Source organism: Perna viridis, chromosome 2 (assembly GCF_037379345.1).
Source record: "Perna viridis isolate PV_CMFRI_1.1 ecotype Kerala chromosome 2, ASM3737934v1, whole genome shotgun sequence".
NCBI lineage: Eukaryota > Metazoa > Mollusca > Bivalvia > Mytilida > Mytilidae > Perna > Perna viridis.
In genome coordinates, this window is record NC_142446.1 from 56,004,559 (window position 1) to 56,024,981 (window position 20,423).

Here is a 20,423-nt window from a genome sequence, read left to right on the forward strand (position 1 = left end):
TGTGAAATTGATCATAAATTATGACGTCACAATGTTAATTTAGGTTGTGACATCATTACTTATGTTCAGCTTTACACTTATGACTTTCTGTGAAATTGACGCCAGAGGTTTTCCAAGAACATTTCACTCATCAAATATATGTACTGGTATAGGTAAATGCTACAAGTGTAAAGTTTGTGTTTTCATATTTTTGATGTAAGTTGATTATTCCAACTGGAACTATTTCTAACATACCTGTTGTATTTTTTTTTCAATCATACTGAAATGAAATGTCTATGATTTTATAATTTAATGTACTGAGAAAGTACTATTGTTCATGGGGTACCAATTTTCTGGTTTTCATGGATAAGCCAATCCATGAAATTTGATTCTAAATGAAAAGGAGATTTCCATTGATGCGTATACTGAAAACCTCAAAACCAGGAATTCAAGAATCCACGAATTTGTAGGTCTTCCCTTATCCATGAATATTGGAATTCACAAATAAAAGTGCTTCCACAGTACATACTTCAACTTACCAGTGGCTAGATATAACTTATATTCTGGCATGTATGTGCTTATGGTATTTTGCTAACCAACAACACACAGTACATGTATGTTCTAAATGGGATTTTGCTGAGCATCCATTCTTGTCTAATACGAAAAAAAAGTGTGCTATTATGAATAAAATTAATGTATGTAGTTATTTAGCATGGATCCTAGAGGAGGGCTGTGAAGATTTCTAGAATTAGCTCTGGTAATTAATCAGGAATTTTAATCAGCAAAATGCCAAAGGCTTTAAAAAAAAACAATGAAATATTGCCATGAATCATTTACAGAATCAAATAATTAAAAGGTCAACATGTTCAGCACTTCTTCAAATCTATTTTTTGTACGAATAACAACGACTTTGTACATATATTTTGTGTGACTATGTAATGCGTTTTTGGCTCTGTTATAGTTAAAATAATTATGCTGTCTATTAAGGAGGTAGACCTAGGGTAAGGGACACAACTCGTGAAATGAGTGATATGTTTGTATCATATTCAATTTCACCAAAGCCTCTCAAGCTTCCATTTGAAACAGAATAAAATGAATCCAAGTTCATAAGATGCTCATATAAGATTGATATAAAATGCTGAATACAAACATTCCAATGATTTTTTAAGAGTTATGTCCCTTACTCTAGGTCTACCTCCTTAAGGCTAATTTTTATTTTGCTGGGTTGTCTCACTGTTAGTGAGGCACAAATGTCAGATTTTTAAAAAAAAATGCCTCTGTGAGTGTCATAATTATCTGGACTAGCTCTTAAATAGATTTTGGTCTTAATGGCTATATTGTCCTCTGGCAATGCCTCTTGTCCAATATGCCATCTTAAAATATGACTGACCTCAAACTTTAAGCAGGGCTAAAATGAAAGTTGTATCTACTAACAAAGTTGATGTTTTCAATTTTAGTAAAAATATCATGCTTTTGTAGGCTGTGGTTTCTGAAATTAAAAAAAAAATTATTTTAAAGGGAATGTCAGGATTGCAAGGACTACAGGGACCTAGAGGATTACCTGGATTTCTGGGTCCAATGGGAAGGGAAGGACCTGCTGGTCTGAATGGTGACAGTGGAGAATTTGGTGGCCAGGGACCACAAGGACCTAGGGTATGTTTTTAAAGCTTGTACAAAATACAGCATTTTATAACTGAGTAATTTGTATTTGTTGTCCAGGATTTTGATAAATACTTACATTGTATTTTGTATGCATTATTTCATTTCAGTCTGAGATTTTAGAGGAAGATTATTAGGTTTAATAGGGGGTAGACAGTCAGTTTCTATCAAATACATGTATTATAGAATGTTGTACTACACTGATATTTGCATTTTTAAAATATCATATACCAACTCTAGAATATTTATGTACCTAATGTATCACAGAATATAATGTATAATCCTTATAGTATCTTTAAGAATCAGGTAGAATTGGAAAAATCAGAAACATGCATGTCAATATCCTACAGATCAGACAATATAATACCACTCAAGGATCCTTTTTCTATTTGATCTCTGCATCATTGGATTTGCTCAGAAATTTTGCAATAGAATCTTTGAATAATTAGGTTTGTGACAGAGTTATCTGCCCTTGAAATGTTCATTTTCAGTGCATTTCAAGGAAATTGTAACTCAATGGACCAACATGATATGGATAATCTTGTCTGTTTTCCTTGATTCCCTTGATTCTGATAATGCAAATAGTCAAACTTAGCTTTCAAATAATGTTTTTTTTTCATACACCCACTGCCTGATTCGTAGAATAGTTGATTTCCAACTGTTGTTTGTTGATATGGTAAAGATAAAATATTATTCTCTGATTGTATTTTAGGGTGGTGCTGGAGCTCCAGGTTTTCCTGGTGTACCTGGTACTCCTGTAAGTATTCTCTTTATGATGAATTATGCAACCGAGACATCAAAAACCAAAATACATGGTTTAACGTAAAATCATGACACAGTGATGACCTACTGGTACATGCAAAACATAGAAAACAGAATAAAAAAAACAATTGTATATACAAACTGAAGATAAGGAAAATAAAACACCACACATGGAAATAAAGTATTTGTAATATAAACTTTCATTTAAAAAAATCGTGAGTGACATCAGGTGCTCCATAAGGGTAAGTATTTCCTGCTTTGCCAGTGACACCTATCACATATCAAGTAAAACCAGGTAGAGTCTAGCTACAATAATGCTGGTTTAGATGTAGATCAAGGTAGCATGACATTCTGTTGGAAAATTTCATATTTATGTTATGAAGAGAAACAAGATCTTTTTCATGAGTTTGGCAGCATGTGTTCATGATTTAGCTGTTCAGTTTGTTAGTACAGCAAAACCTATCAAATCCAAATTCTTTTTTGAATTAAAATATAATGATTAAAGAGGTCTGTGGTTTAACCTGGGTCAAACCCTTTAGGACTGAAGACTTAGTTTGATTTAGAGAGGTCTGTGGTTTAACCTGGTTCAAACACATTTTGGGCTGGAGAATTTGTTTGATTTAGAGAGGTCTGTGGTTTAACCTGGTTCAAATCCTTCTAGACTGGACAAATCTTTTGATTTGGAGAGGTTTGTGGTTTTCCCTGGTTCAAACCCTTAAGGACTGAAGAATTTGTTTGATTTAGAGAGGTCTGTGGTTTACCTTGGTTCAAATCCATTTTGGACTGGAGAATTTGTTTGGGTTACAAAGGTCTGTGGTCTATCATGTTTCAAACCCTTTAGGACCGGAGAATTTGTTTGATTTAGAGAGGTCTATGGTTTATCCTGGTTCAAACCCTTTTAAACTGAAGAATTAATTTGATTTAGAGAGGTTTGTGGTTTACATGTTTCAAACCCTTTTGGAATGGAGAATTTGTTCGGTTTAGAGAGGTATGATGTTTGCCCTGGTTCAAACACTTTTGGATGAGGGAATTTTTTTTATTTTGAGAGGTCAGTTATTTATCCTGGTTAAAAATACCTAAAAACTAATATGAAGGAACTTTGAAAAGTATCCATTTTAGACAGGTTTTCTGCTAAGGCAGGTTTCATAGTACAAGATCAGAACTGAGCATTAAAACCAATTTTGTCACATCTATGAAATTAGACTGAAAGGTTTATGGTATTTTTTTTTCAATGATAATTTTTATAGTTTGTGCAAAGGGTGGATTTAGATTTAAATGATGTTTATGATTCATATTTCATTTCCATATGATTTATATATAGGGCACAGAAGGAATAGAAGGTCTTGTTGGTCCTCCTGGCTTCCCAGGATGCAATGGTACAAAGGTAAGATCTTTAATAGTGACTAAATTCTGGTGGCTGGAATCTTTCAGTCAATAGTTCTTCTTTTTAATTTCATTATTAGCTCGAAGTCAATAGATACTCATTTAAAATTCTTCCTTGACACTAATTCAATATTCAGTACATATTCATTTGAAATTCACTATTGGCACAAATATTCAATATGTATTCAATTGAAAATAATTATTACTATTGAAATGAAGTTTTTATTAAAATTTTATATACTAATCATGTAATGAAGGTCTGCTTAATATGTAACAACAAATAACAACCAAAAAGACTATGTCACAAGAATACTCTCCTGGCCAGCACAACAAAACTTGACAAATTGCATAAGGAGGTAAACCTAGGGTAAGGGACATAACACATGAAATCAGTGATATGTTTGTATTCTATTTCATCAAAGCCTGTCAAGCATTCATTTGAAACAGAATGAAGTAATCTAAGTTACTTAGATGCTTTTCTGGGATTCTTGTTAAATTGTTTAAACAAGCGTACCAATGATTTGTATGAGTTATGCCCCTTAACGTAGATCTACCTCCTTGAGAAAATTCTAAACTGTAACAGCATCAATCAATTTTAAAGACACTGATTGGAGTTACCATGGAAATTAAGAATATCCTCAGACTGAAGTGTTTTATAACCTGCCTCCACGGTTCATACAAGCACTAAATTGTATTTTTTTTTTACAACTATTGGTATTGTCATTTGTTTTTTTTAAATCCTATTAATGATTTCCTGTTGGTCAAAGTTGTAAAAATAGTATTATGGGATTGATTGTCCTTGTGAAACAACATTAAGACATTTTTTTTTCTTTGTTTGCATCTGCCTTGGAAAAAACAACAGATAGGAAAAACCTTTAAATTTTGAAATTATCCTGTTGGTCTGGGTAAAAAAATCCCAAGAGATTGTCCTCGTATCCTTCAACTATAATTAGAAGCAATCTAATTGGTTGAAATGCTTTGAGAAAAATCTCAATTTATATTCTTTATGAAACCAGGGTATGGTAAACAAAAGTTTCCAAAGACTTTAAATTCAGTTCATTTCAAGAGTTATTGCCCTCAAAAGACTAAAAAGGTCATTCATCATTTATCACTATAACCAAAGCAGGTGATTTCCATTAATAAAATAAATCGTGTTATCAGTTTTTTTGAAGTTATTGTTGCATTACTCCACTAATATTCCAGGGTTTAAGAGGAGGTGATGGTATTCCAGGGTTACCAGGTTTACAAGGTTCCAGAGGAGAACTTGGTGGTAGGGGTCCAAAGGTAAGTCGGAGAAAAACTCATGCTTTCGATAATAGGAATAAAGTGTCAGCAACGTCCCATATATGCACATGCTTTGAAACATGAATGGGTAAAAATCATTCTATAGGAAGTTAAGTATTTCAAAATGACATATGGAGTAAGAAGGGATTTTTTCAACTTTTTAACAGATGCACAAAGTGTTATAGGAAGCCTTGCATATTCCTGGTGATCGAGACATTGGCCATATAACAACATACAGGCACATTATCAACTAAGTACAAATAGCTCTATCCCTTATTGGAAAAGCCTTGAATCATATAAAATTTGCATAGGTTTATATATACATGTATGTACTTCAAGATCTATCCCTCACTGGCAAAGTCTAAAACCATATATATATATATATGTACTACAAATTTTAATGATATTGATGAGCTGTGTTAAAAAAAAATTTGAAACGAAACAACTTTTGAAGTAATTCAGATTGCACCAATGATAAATATGCTTTCTTCATGTACTTTGGGTATGTATTAGATCTACAATGGTTAAAAATGCAGAATCTCTTGACTCTTACATCAGATCCTGCAGAAAAATTTGTTCAATCTTATACCTTGTTTAATGTATTTAAGGGAGATCCTGGTGGTATTGGAACTTTCGGATTCAGAGGAGAATCTGGTGAAAATGGAGACCCAGGATTAAATGTAAGTCACTTCTTTATTAAGTATTTAATCTTTTATCTGAATAGATGATTATACATGTAGTGGAAATGGATTTTTAGCTTTTAACATACAGTTTTTATATTATATGCATTTTTAACACACAGTTTTTATATTATACATGTATGCATTTTTAACATACAGTTTTTATATTATATGCATTTTTAACACACAGTTTTTATATTATATGCATTTTTAACATACAGTTTTTATATTATATGCATTTTTAACACACAGTTTTTATATTTTTATACATAACATAAACTACATCAAATTTTATTAAATAAATGCACGTAGATTTTATTTCAATAAAATGATATGGATCTCATATAAATTTTGCTACAAGGTGCCATAGCACTAAAGGAAGACTGGGATTGATTTTTTTGGTTGTGACTCGGGCCAAGTACAAATAAGGAGTGACAAAGGGGCCAGAAACAAGTTTTTTTTTTTTATTTCTGGATAATAATTTAAGTAATAAGGAATGAATTGCTTTGAAATTGTAAGACGGTTGCAATACCCCTAAAAGAAGGTTTGCATTGATTTTTGAGGTTTTAACTTATTAGGAATAAAGGGTCAAAAAGTGACCGCTTCAATTCTCGTCAAATTCTTTTCCTGTGTCAAATGCCTAATTATCATCAAAATTCAAAGCTGTATCAAGTTTGAATGGTGTATCCATACTTGCCCCAACTGTTCATGGTTTGACTTCTGTTGTCATATTAAACAGCAACAGACAAAACATTTAATTCTAACTTCTTGATGATTACTTGAGTAAAAAGGAATGGATCGCTTTGAAATTGTACCACATGGTGCCATACCCAGGAAGGAAGGTTGTGATTAATTTTGGGGGTTTTGACTTGGACCATGGCCATAAAATTACCACTTTGATTCTGATCAAATTCTTATCCTGTGTCAAATGACTTATTGTAATCAAAATTCAAAGCTGTCTCAAGTTCGAATTGTGTGTCCATACTTGCCCCAACTGTTTAGGGTTCAACTTCTGTGGTTAAATCAGGCTGCACTCTGTAAAGCATTTTATTTCATAAAATATCACAGATTTTGAGTCCGATTTTGTGAGTGCTAAATCTCAAGTTACTGGTATGCAAATTTATTAATTGCAAACTTCCTTAACATGCTTAATAGGAAAATTAAGTGTTATTTTTTGTTTTGCCACCTGCGTAGTTCAAAAAACCAATGGCCACCATTTCTTTTTTTTCTTCAGGGACAAAAAGGATTGCCAGGTTTCAAAGGAGAACAAGGTATCCGGGGAGATAATGGAGACCAGGTATGTTTTACTGGAGACTAACTGTAAAACAATTGTTTATTTTTTTTCCAATTTCATAGATGAGAAAAAAAATCATTAAAATAAATTGCTCTGATTACATCTCATACAGAGGTTTCATTATGTTTTTGCAATGCAGGTACCTTAGGTTTTGTAGGAGGTACTTTTTGTCATTTTGTTTAATAAAAATGTATGAAATTTTAAAATTATGGAGGTACTTTTGCCTCATAATAAGTCACAAAAATAAATTTTCTAGCAAGAGAAAATAAGTTTCCACGAAAATATGTTGATTTTCTGTAACACTGAAGTACATTTTAGTCCAAATTTTTTCCATGTGTGTAAACATGAATGCAAAGTATGTAAAGGAATAACCATTTGATTTCTATGGTGGACTAGGATAGGATTTTCTGACCTGGAATTTTTTTTAGTATTATTTTTTACCTGACTTTCGGTTTTATGCAAAGGCTAGGTGAGCTATTGCCATCACTTGGCGCATCCATCATCACTGTCATCCACATGTCCATGTTGCTGGACAGAATTCAATGAATGTTAGTATGACTCTTTTATAAGGTATCTTTCATCGCCTGAATATAGCTGAAATATTGCTGTTTTAGGGTGTTAAACACCAACAATCAATCAATCAATCTATAAAGTATCTTTAAGTTTATCGTTTTTCACATATTACTTCAGAACTGTTTGATTAAACCAAATTCTGACGGGTAAAAGTGTCCAGCTTGGTGATAAAATTTTTGTGAAAATTATAAACCTTTGCTGGAGTTAATGCCCTTTTTAGCTCACCTGTATCAAAGGTCCTAGTGAGCTAATGCCATCACTTTATGTCAGTTGTCCATAAACTCTTCACATTTTGCTCAACTATATGAGAACCATTTGACCAGTTTAACCAAACTTGGCAAGATAATGTATTTTAGAGCTTCTACAAATGATTCACTTTTGGTTCCGCTTGAACCAACAAGATGGCTGCTTAAGGCATTTTTAGCTCCTTATTGGTCATTTTTAAAGATCAACTCCTCTTAAACCATAGACATTATTTTTTTAAACTTGATATGGTTAATCACCTCATTGCCTTCTACGAAGGATCCACTTCTTGTGTGTCTCAGATGCTTCAGCAGGTGGCTGCAGCCACTCAACGTTACTATTGAAACAGTTTGGGTTACACATTTTGGCGTATATCTCTGCTTTAATTTGGCTCAGGCAATGGAAGGCAGGAATGATGAAAGTATAGGAAACCCTATAAACCTTTTGCCTAAATGATCAAATGACATGACTATTTAATTTCAATAGACTCTTCAGAGCCTTTATTAGTATGTTTTTTTTGGTGCTATTTTTGAAACTACTCCATTAAACCGGAAACATTGTGGTCTTAGTACTTTAGTGGTGATTACCTAAAAAGATTGTTTGTATTCTCTTCAAATGTACTCTACTGCAAATATTGCTCTACAGATTTTGAGTCTCCTTTGTTCACAAAAATCAGGATTTTATGGGTAATTTTCTTAAAATTTTGCCTAAGTTGAGTTTATCATAAATTAGCATTAACAGGCCTGAATAAAATGATACATACCCTTCTAAATACACTGACAATGAATGGTACAATACAAAGATTTTTCTTCATCTGAATACAATGAATCTACCCCATCTGAATACAAAGAATCTACCCCATCTGAATACAAAGAATCTACCCCATCTGAATACAATGAATCTACCCCCATCTGAATACAAAGAATCTACCCCCATCTGAATACAAAGAATCTACCCCATCTGAATACAAAGAATTTACCCCCATCTGAATACAATGAACCTACCCCCATCTGAATACAAAGAATTTACCCCCATCTCAATACAATGAATCTACCCCATCTGAATACAAAGAATCTACCCCACCTGAATACAAAGAATCTACCCCATCTGAATACAATGAATTTACCCCTTCTGAAGACAATGATTCTTACTCTTTCATGAATAAATGAATATTTGTTTTATTTCAGGGAGAACAAGGAAATGATGGAATTCCTGGTATGAAGGGAGAGATGGGCAAACAAGCTGAAACTAGGATCAAAGGAGACAGGGTATTGCTTAACAGTCACATTTTTTTTCAATTTTTTTAACAGAATTTGTGAAAATTATATTTTCGACAGTGATGTCCATGTCTGCAATGCTTTTAACCACTAGACTATTGTTACTAAATATTGTCATCAAATATTGGTTACAACCCCAAAAAAATGTATCAGCTTTGCGATTGAAAATTAAGTAATTTTATCTCCCCTTTTCATAAGGCTCCAAAAATTAAAGTCTTGTTTCCTGCTACAAACAAGATAAAAATAGGAAAGGTATAAAGCATTTTTTTCAAATTTCTAATCACAGATAAACTTTACATAAAAAGTCCTCAATAAAATGTCAGTGTAAGAAATTGAAGGTCTAGGATTTGGGAAACAAAAAGGAACTACAAGGTGTCAGGTTTAGTAATCATGGGTTACAGACCTTCGCTCACTGCTTATTTGAACCACTTTCTCTGCCTCTTTCTGAACATAACAAATCCTTTCTGAAATAAAAGTGTGTCGCTTGCTGAGATTTATCATAAGCTGAAGTTTAAAAGACAACTTTTCCACATCAACATTGCACTTGTCTTTATGACTAGAAAATGGAATCCGAGAACACTGGTTAATAAATACAACCAATTCTTATTATACCCCTGCTCCAAAGGAAAGGGGTATACTGTTTTACCCTTGTCCATGTGTCCATGTTTCCGTCACAGTTTTCTCAGCAACTACTCAACACAGCAGCTTGAAACTTTAACACATACTTCCTGTAGGTATGCCATATGGTGGAATCAGTTTTCGGAAAAATTCAACAATAACTTTCTGTTTACCGAGGACTTTGTTAATTTTTTTTTTACTTTACAATTTTTTGGTCACACTTTTCTCAGTGGCTTGAAAATTTTGACACGTTCTTCCTGTAGGTATGCTATATGGATGAAGTATTTTTTTTTTAATCAACAACTTCCTGTTAACAGAGGACTTTGTTCCTTTTCCTTATATCACGATTGAAAGCAGGGGTATTCAGACATGATTTTCTTCTGCTTTTTCAAATCTGGAATTTACCTTTACAGTTCTTTATTTATCATATGTTTACTTCCGATTTCAACAATTTCCACATCCCGGTATTTGGTTGACTCGGTAAAACCAATGTCTGGGTATTACTAGTGAGCTTTGCTATTTCTTGTTGATTCTCATCTTTGTCATGTTCTTGTAAATAATAAATGATAAAAAAAGAAGCAGTAATAGACTAAAAAAAATGCTTCACTGAATCAAATTTATATAATAAAAAATCTGCTAATATGATGAAGCACACAGGAAAAGTACTTCACAGGTTTTATGCATGTTAAAAATATATATGTTAAACAATTTATTGGGAACATTTAGCACACATTAAACATGCATGAAACATGTATGCAAAACTAAAGATTACAAAACTGCAGTACCAGAATATGGGTAGATATATCAAAATAATCTTTGACTGGAACATATTGTTTACCCTATATTGCATACCCTATATCACACCTCTAGATATATATCGCATAATCTATATCACACACCTAGACCTATATCGCATCCTTTCGCAGAACATACTTGAAGTACATACTGAATATTTCATGTCTAAATCTGTATTGCATGCTGTATCAACCCTCGACCTGTATCACCCCATGGGCCAATGCCCCGCGGGGTGATATAGGAGTCTTGCAGTTGATACAGCATGTGATACAGTTTTGACATCTCATGTTCATTATATCAAATATTTCAACCATACTTCAAGTATGATCTGTAAAGGGGTGTGATATAGGATGAACAATAAAGGGTTTAAACAAACACTTATAATGCATATGCAAAAAAGTTATATTTTGATCTAAATACATGATAAATACTGAATATCATGTCAGAATTTGTATCACATGCTGTATCAACCCAAGGGCGACCAGCCTGCAGAATAATATAGATCGAGAGTTGATACTACATGTTATACATGTATAGATTTTGACATGTCATGTTCATTATACCATATATTTAACTATACTTCAGATATGTTCCACAAAGGGATGCATTTTAGGTGTAGGGGTGTGATATAGGGTATGCGATATAGGTCTAGAGGTGTGAAATAGGGTATGCGATAGAGGTGTGAAATAGGGTATGCGATATAGGTCTAGAGGTATGATATAGGGTATGTGATATAGGTCTAGAGGTATGATATAGGGTATGTGATATAGGTCTAGAGGTATTATATAGGGTATGTGATATAGGTTTAGGAGTGTGATATAGGATATGCGATATAGGGTAAATGATATAGGGTTGAACAATCACTTGTAATCATATACAAAAAAGGTATATTTTTATCTAAACATGAAATTACAAGTAAAATTAGTTCCATTAATTTATAAACTATTACCATAATAACAAAATCAATTTTGAGAACACCACTAATGCATACCGGTACATGTGAACCTGCCATTGGTAGATGAGATCTACTAGAATGAGCACCTTCCTACAGCCCTACCATGGAAACAGAAATGGATATTTTTGAATCTCAAGAGGCGATTTCATATTAATTTAGATGTACATTATACTTACTACATTAACAATAGAATAAATCTAGAATATGGTCCCATTATTTGTGTCTCCTTTGCAGTCTTCGAGATGATCTAAATTTAAACATCATGTGATATCCTCAATGGTATTTACTACAATCTTGTGACCATATTACCTGTAACATGTAATCAATATTCCAGTAAACTCATGCCAGTCTAAAATCTATGGTTTCTGAACATCATTCTGTTAAAATTATTTTGTTCACCATTTTTTTATTTGCTTACAAAAGAAGCTCCCATGTCTGGTTGAGCTTCTATCTTTTCCAATTCTACCGTATATGACTATAAATATTCAGCAAAGTTTTCAATGAAATAGATTTAACACTTCAGATTTTCCATAAGTTTCACACATAACTGACGTGATACTCCACATAAAAACACCAAATAAAAAAACTCCATTTTTCAAACCAAATTTCCAGCTGAGACAACGACAAATCTCCTGTTTTTTCACCAGTTTGCTAACAAGTATATGCAAGAGCTGATATGATGTCTTCCATTCTAAATTATGAATACTGTCAGAGCAATCTGTCTAAGCTCCATCAAAACTTTGTTGTTATAAATGTTTATTGATGTTTCGTGTATTTTTAATTGAAAGGGAGATAGAGGATCCATTGGTCCACCAGGTCCTACAGGGATTAGTGGAGAAGGAACTGGTTCAGAAGGAGAAGCTCTACCAGGAGCTGATGGTGACAAGGGCTACCCAGGAGAAGAAGGATCTGATGGAATTAGGGGCTTACCAGGAGATCGTGGAGAAGATGTTAGTATACCTACATGAGAGATTTTAAATGTTTTATGTTTTATTTGCTTTGATACGACCGTTTTTCTAGATGGGATGTATTATGGTATGCTATTATCCATCGATCTGTTTGTCCTTCACACTTCACACAATAATTTAAAAATTCTTCCACCATTTTCATGAAACTTTGGGAGTTTTTTCTGTTGAAGTAAGCACACTTTTGACTGTTAAAAAAGTATCTGTATTATTGATAAAAGAAAGAGAAATTTCAATTTTTGCACAACAACAAAAAATGCTTCTATTGATTTGAAAGAAACTTTGAGAGAATTATTAATTTCTATAGATATTGTAACTTCTGTTGATTTTGATTCATAAGTTGTATTCTAGAATTATGAGACTTTATTAAAAAAAAAATCGAATACAAAAACACAAAACTCAAAAATTCTACCCGCAATTTTCATGACTCTTCAGTAATTTTTGATACATGCTCCTTCTGTTGTTGTTTTTGTATTTGTTTTTTTTTCATTTTTATTCAAGAAATGGCACTTTATTGCTTGATTACCCATTATCAAACTTGAGTTTATCAACACTGAGCAATTTCAGTGACACTTTGAGAAAGTGTTTTTCTCTTTTGATCTTTAATAATTTCAAATTTTGAATTTTCATGTTCTCATTCTTAACTAATAAAAAGGGGGTTGTTTACCTATAATTCTGTCATGCCTGGTCCATACCTTCCACATCATGTAATTTGAATTAGTGCATATTGTGGGGCATATTTTTAGGGCACCATCATAGAGAGCACTCATAAAGAACACTACAGAGAGCAATGCTCTCAATTACCATTAGCCAATCATTAATACTCATTTTAAGTATTAGTCTTTGTAAAAATCATGCAAATTCTGTAATATGTGATACACCCTAAAAATGGTTACATATTTTTATTTTTGTTATTAAGATGCTTTATACCGATAGGTCTCTATGATGAAATATATAATTGTTCATCCCAATCTGTCTGCTCTTTGGAGAGGTACAAAGTTATCTCCCTTAATTTTGAATTCTACAGTGCATTCTATATAATAACAAGGGTTATATGAAAAGCCACATGTTAATTTCTGTTACTATAACATTTTATCAAAAATATTTAAAAAAAATAATAATATGTAGGCTTTCCAACCATAAATCATATCTTGCATGATTCTGATCTGGAGTGGTACTTCAGTATAAAGGACAAATAATGTACTTTTGGTGTAGCTCTTTATTTTCAATAGAAATCACAGTATATGCCGTACAGAAAAACAATGAATTTTAAAGATCTTTTAATTAAAACATTAAAAACATATTTATTCTTAATGCTGAAATCAAATCCATAATGGATGATATGTAAGTACAGTACATGCAACAAAAAATATAGTTTATACTGATAACTTGTCTAAACAGAACTCTTTCCCATGATTACTCCTCAATAAACTGAATAAACTGAAAACCTTTCTAAACCAGACACTTATTAAAGTTTCTTCAGAACAGTTGAAATGTATTTTAACTGATTCCCTGTTTTAACTGAATAAGCTCTAGTCCAAAAAGGATTTCATTGTAATTTTTTTTTTTTTTATTGAAGGACATGAGATAAGTGGACAAAATCTGTAATTGTTCATTTATGTTTTTCTTACTTTCAGGGTAATAAGGGAATGGATGGAATGAAGGGTCCAGCTGGAGAACAGGGTCCTGATGGTAGAAGGGTAAGTTTTAATGTCATCTACATGGGTAGTAAAAAGAAAATTTGTCCAAGTTTGCAAGTGGACAATATTTTAAGAAACTGAACTGGGTTCAGAATGAACTTTACTTGCCATTTTGTTATATTGATCAAAAGGTGCATCCAAACTTGTGTGGTAGAAATAAGAAAATCAGAAAATTTGTCTAACTGTTCAAGCTGGCAAGTTTAGCTGATACTGAAATGGCCCAAGTGTAGGTTACTGGCCCGTATAATATGTTGAACAGAAAGAAAAACATAAAAAAATGGTGAGAAGAAAATTAAGAAACTGCAGAGATAGATATTTGAAGAAATTTCACATTTTCAAAAATCTAAAAAAGAAAACTGAATACCGGTAACAACCTAGAATAAAATATTTACAGTTTTGTATTACAACACCTTTGGTAAGAGGGAAGGGGAAATGACTAATCAGTTCAATTTTCATCCTTGTAAACAATGTTGCACTATTAGAGTGTACCGGTACTAGTAAAATACATCTTGACCAATTAGAAATGTTATGAACAATAGCAATCCCAGAATGCCATATAGTTTCTGAATCAGTGCATCTGTTTTTACTTGGCTATCATTAAATCTCATGCTTAACTTGATTTAAAACATTGTATTTCATGCCAGCCTATAAGCAAGAACCAACTGTTTTTCAGGGTAAGAGAGGCAAAGATGGTCCAGATGGCGCATCTGGATTAAAAGGCCAGAGAGGTGACAAAGGGAGAGGTGGACCAGGAGGAAGTAAAGGAGTGAAGGGTATTAGAGGAGACACTGGTAGGCAGGGAATAAGAGGAGACGAAGGACCTGTTGTAAGTTATTTTTAAATTTCGTCTTAAGAGGGTACATACCTCTTTACCCTCCCATAATATTATATTTGAAATATCTCACATGTGAATATAGGATGTGTTGAAGATTTTTGATCAAAATTACTTCTGTGAAAGTACTATTGTTCATGGGGTACCAATTTTCATGGTTTTTATGGGTAGGCCCAAACCACGAAATTTGGTTCCCGACGAATAGGAGATTTTCATTGATTTGTATTCTGAAAACTTCAAAACCACAAAATTAAGAATCCACAAACTTGTGTTTCTTCCCTTAGCCACAAAAATTGGTCATTAAAGTACTTTTATGGTATATTTTTACTGTGGAAAACACTTAACAATCTAATTTTTACATGAATATTTTACTTTTATTTCTAAATCTCTCCCAATCTCCCAGATGAACTTTTCCAAATATTAATAAGTATGAAAATAGTTGAGTTATGTTCTTGTGTAACATGCTTGACTAATCTGGTTCCCTGGTCAATATTACAAGTGACCCTTGGATCGCTATAAATATAGACCCAGGTCACCAGCGATGGATATGCACGATAAATGAGTGAATTGCCACTTATGAAATAAAATTTTTAAAAAAGATGAAATTATCTAAATTAACTTAATTATCATGCATTTGTATCGAAAGATGGTAATTTGATAAAAATATTTAAACATTTGACATTACAATGTATAAAAGTAAATAAAATAATGCCATATTCGCACTGGTGACCAAGGTTATATTTGAGAGAAACTTGTGGAACAAAAATATTACCCTGGCTTCCAGGCTACCTCTTTGACCTTTTTATTCTTTATTAAATTCTGTTTCAATTATTCATCCTCTGTACTCTTTTGTTTTGCACAGATTCATGTCCCTTTGTGGGATCCTGTATTAAGGCCTAAAAAGTGACCTTTGTCTCTGATAATCTTACTAACGCTAATGCTTTTTTTCCCCAACTTTTTGACAAGCACTGGTAAAATCTAAATGTGTCTCCAAAATAAACCATTTTTCAAAAAAATTTGATAAAATAAGAAGTTTGTTGACCCACTGACCCTAGTTTTTAGAGTATGTTAGCAGAAGCACAGGTATTTTTATACCCCCACTCATAAAGTAGGTGGTATATTAGAATCACCTTGTCATTCAACCATTCTGTCTGTCCATCCATTAAACTTTGGTCACAATTTTCTCAGCACCCAATGAATGGATTGATTTAAAATTTTGTATTGGGCTTTATATAAATGAAGCAAACCTTGTAAATTTTTTAGTTGCTCTCTGATATCCACTTCCTGTACAATGGTGTCAAGTCTTAACTTCATATTGTTCTTGGCCAAACTTCCCATGCTTTGTGTTGCGCCTTCATGTTCTCAAGCTTGACCTGTATGTAAGTCATATTTAAACAAACTAGATAAAATTATATATCAATCTTGGTTTGATATGTAAAAATCATGCATTAAGAATTTGTTACTGAGACTAACTTATTTATTTTATTTTTTCTTGCTTGACCTTATTTCATGTTTTGAAATTTTTATTTCTGTATTGCACTTTTCATTATGCCCTGCCATTTTGTATTGGGGACATTAAGATAATTTGATTTGCAGCTACAACTTGTTGATCTGTATCTTGTGTAAGCCCACTTATGCATCATATTTCTTACATTTTTAAGTAATGTACAAAAGTCTCCTTTGGGTAGTTATACACTGTTGAACAAACCTTTTTTTAGAGTTCTTTTTAAAATCATTTTTTATGGTTTTCGTGGGTAGGCCAAAACACAAATTGTGGTTCCTAATGATAATGAGATTTCCATTGATATGTACTGGGTATATCGAAAACCTCAAATTTTTTGTTATTCTTTATTTGATAAGATAACAATAAGGGAATATTTAAGTTCATTGGCTACGTTTAATATCAACTCCTCTGATTCTACATAGGAGATGAAACACTATAGAGCTGTTGATCTTAATTACCACTTATATGAACCATGAAGTCCTTTCATATTAAGTTACATTTTGAACCTTGGTAAACCAGACACCTGTCTAAACCAAACCAATATTAAGTGTTAGTCTCTGTAATAATCCGGCAAAATGGGAAAAAATCAGGAACATGCATATCAAACCCCACTGATCTGACAATGTACATGTAATGTCACTCAAGGATACTTTCTCTTTGAAAGGACCATTATTTGATCTCTGCATTACTGGCTTTGCTCAGAAATTTTTCAATAGAATGTTAGAAAAATAAGGTTTTTGACAGAGTTATCTGCCCTTGAAATGTTCATTTTCAGTGTATTTCAATGAAATTATAATTCAGTGCACCAACATGATATGGAAAATCTTGTCTTATTTCCTTAATTCTGATAGTGCATATAGTCAAATTACACTATCAAAATGGTGGGTTTTTTTCATACTAGTTTCACCCACTGCCTGATTCTTACAGGGACTCACACTTAAAGTCAAAAAGGGGGTTAAGGTTAGACAGGTTTCACTGTATTATATCATTCTGATGTGGTACTTTCTATTGATTATTAAATTACATGGATATTTGGTTATACTTCAGATTTGAGTCTTAAACTTTACATTTTTTCCAGAATTTTGCATATGTTGGCAAATGATAACTGGAGGACTTACATATGCCACACACACTTTACATAGTTATGAAATATTTTTTTACTTTAGGGTCTACCAGGAGAAATAAACGATGCTTTGGGTGGCCAGCCAGGTCCTCAGGGTAGACCTGGCGATGTTGGTTTTGAGGGACAAAAAGGGTTTCCTGGGCTTGATGGAGTGTCAGGTATTAAAGGATCTCGTGGTCCCCCAGGACCTCCTGGACCTGACGGCTTACCTGGTTTTAGAGGAGCACAAGGTTATTCTGTGCCAGGTGAACCTGGTGAACAAGGTATGTACCAGTAGTTGTAGGTTATATAGAATTATTAAGTAGCTCTTCAAATAAAAATCATGCAGAATGTTATTCATGGTTGGAAAGCCTACATATTTTTATTTTTTGATATTTTGTTTAAAATGTTATAGTAAAATGAAATTAACATGTGACTTTTCATGTAACCCTTGTTTTTTTTAGATTAATAACAGTAAATAACACTAAAATACAATAGAAACTGTTGGATTTTCAATATGGATTATCTCCAAACAGCAGGTAGATTGGAGTGAATAATTATACATTTCATTATATAAACCAATAAAGCAAATTGATTACAAAACTAAGAATATGTAGCCTTTTTTGGGGGTGTATCACATATTACAGAATTTGCATGATTCTACTAAGAGGAAGTTTACTGCAGATGACCAGAGACAGGCCATCTAATATTAAATCTTAAATAATCTAATAATCTTTGATGATCTGGTTATTAAAGTGTGTACCAGGAGTGAAAATCTCTGATGATCTAGTGACTGAAGTGTGTACCAGGAGTGAAAAGAATCTCTGAAGATCTAGTGACTGAAGTGTGTACCAGGAGTGAAAAGAATCTATAGAATCTCTGAAGATCTAGTGACTGAAGTGTGTACCAGGAGTGAAAAGAATCTATAGAATATCTGATGATCTAGTGACTGAAGTGTGTATCAGTAGTGGAGGGATCTATAGAATCTCCGATGATCTAGTGACTGAAGTGTGTACCAGGAGTGAAAAGAATCTATAGAATCTCTGATGATCTAGTGACTGAAGTGTGTACCAGTAGTGAAGGGATCTATAGAATCTCTGATGATCTAGTGACTGAAGTGTTACCTGTAGTGAAAGAATCTATAGAATCTCTGATGATCTAGTGACTGGAGTGTGTACCTGTAGTGAAAGAATCTATAGAATCTCTGATGATCTAGTGACTGAAGTGTGTACCAGTAGTGAAGGGATCTATATATCAATATGAATGATTATTAATCTATAATGATCTGGTGATCAGAATTTGCTTCATTTGCTGATTTACAAATTTATCATTGTAAGAAAAATAATTGAGCTTTGCAAATGGCAGCTTATGTTGCTGAATCTAGTGATATGTCACAATAATAATAAAATAGGTAACAGAATGGTAATTTTGTATTCAAACCAGATTTGTTACACTTAGATATAGTTCAACTGGGTATATTTTAGGTACCTTTGGTAGACCCGGTTCACCTGGTCAGTCTGGGCAACCCGGACAAAAAGGTCAAGTAGGAGAAGAAGGTATCCCTGGGCGTGATGTAGTTGGAGAACCAGGATTCAGGGGACGTCCTGGTAGGGATGGTCTGCCAGGTGTGATTGGTCGTCCTGGAGAAGATGGCTTGCCTGGTCTAGCTGGTATTCCTGGATTAGGTTTAGATATAACTGGGCCTAATGGTGCTACTGGTTTACCAGGTGAACTTGGTGATGTCGGAGACTTTGGTATTGACGGTCTACCTGGAATACCTGGATTGAAAGGTATTTATTAAATAATTGTAATAAAAACTAATAATAAAAAATCAACCTTAGTCAATTTAATGCAATCAAACAAATATTTTAAGTGTATCAAATGTAACAAGAGTAAAGTAAAGTTATACCTTTAACCCTCCCACATTAGGGGGAGACTCCAATAAAATCTATGAAAAACTTGGAACCTCCGAAATAAAAATGTAAGATTTATGGGAGGTTTTTGGTTCAACTACTATATTTTCTGTAAAAAATTCTAATTAATTGAATTTTTACATAAAAAATTGACAGTGTCAGTTGGATAGAATCTCCCACTTGATCTATTCAAAGGTGATCAGGTATGCAAATGGATAGAAAAAAAGAAAATGAAACCCACAGTTCAATGATGATTTAAGGATGTTCACTGGTCATGGTTGGACATTTTTGTCAGATTTTCATACTCCTCTGGTTTTATCCATTTCATAGCATTAATAATTTTTGCCAAGTGACCCCCACTTTTCTTTTCATAATTTCATGGAATACACCTTAAAATTTAATAATAATATTTTATTATATAATTTAATAAGTTTTAATGAAATCCTTGTTATTTCTTCAGAATTTTTAATAGATAAAACCTGCTAAAATAAAACCTATGGAAAATCTAGAAAAATTCCTTGGCCAAAATTTTAAATGCTTATAATTTAATAAAACAAGCACTCTGACCCAAATTTTTTTTTCTTCTTATTTTGTTAAAGCATGAAAGATCTTTAAAGATTTCATAACTTTTTGAAATCATCCTTGCTATTCTTAGAAAAAAATGCAAAAAAAGACGCCATATTTTCTTTTGATAGTGGTACCAACAAAAATACAGAACACTTATCCAAGCCATAATCATGTCAAGTCCAAAATAAATCTTACAAAATATGTTTTACATTACCCCAATGTACCACAATGATACAGTCAAGCAAACAAACAAGATACAGAGCAAAAAAAAAAAATAACCCTGTGATATTGTGATAAAGATTCTATGATAATGTGAACTAGTTTTTGGTTTCAAGCCA

The 20,423-nt window shown here is 32.8% G+C and overlaps 1 protein-coding gene across 1 annotated transcript in view; it reads left to right on the forward strand.

Annotated features, from left to right (window-relative positions):
• LOC148626139 (uncharacterized) overlaps window positions 1-20,423 on the forward strand; it is a 61,652-nt gene that overhangs the window by 3,440 nt on the left and 37,789 nt on the right. Inside the window, exons 3-14 of the mRNA XM_088569851.1 lie at window positions 1,498-1,632; window positions 2,351-2,395; window positions 3,722-3,784; window positions 4,987-5,067; window positions 5,676-5,747; window positions 6,982-7,044; window positions 9,045-9,125; window positions 12,291-12,452; window positions 14,105-14,167; window positions 14,841-14,993; window positions 17,670-17,889; window positions 19,090-19,395. Of these exons, the coding sequence (XP_088425977.1) occupies window positions 1,498-1,632; window positions 2,351-2,395; window positions 3,722-3,784; window positions 4,987-5,067; window positions 5,676-5,747; window positions 6,982-7,044; window positions 9,045-9,125; window positions 12,291-12,452; window positions 14,105-14,167; window positions 14,841-14,993; window positions 17,670-17,889; window positions 19,090-19,395 (1,444 nt within the window). The remainder of the gene's footprint in view (window positions 1-1,497; window positions 1,633-2,350; window positions 2,396-3,721; window positions 3,785-4,986; window positions 5,068-5,675; window positions 5,748-6,981; window positions 7,045-9,044; window positions 9,126-12,290; window positions 12,453-14,104; window positions 14,168-14,840; window positions 14,994-17,669; window positions 17,890-19,089; window positions 19,396-20,423) is intronic.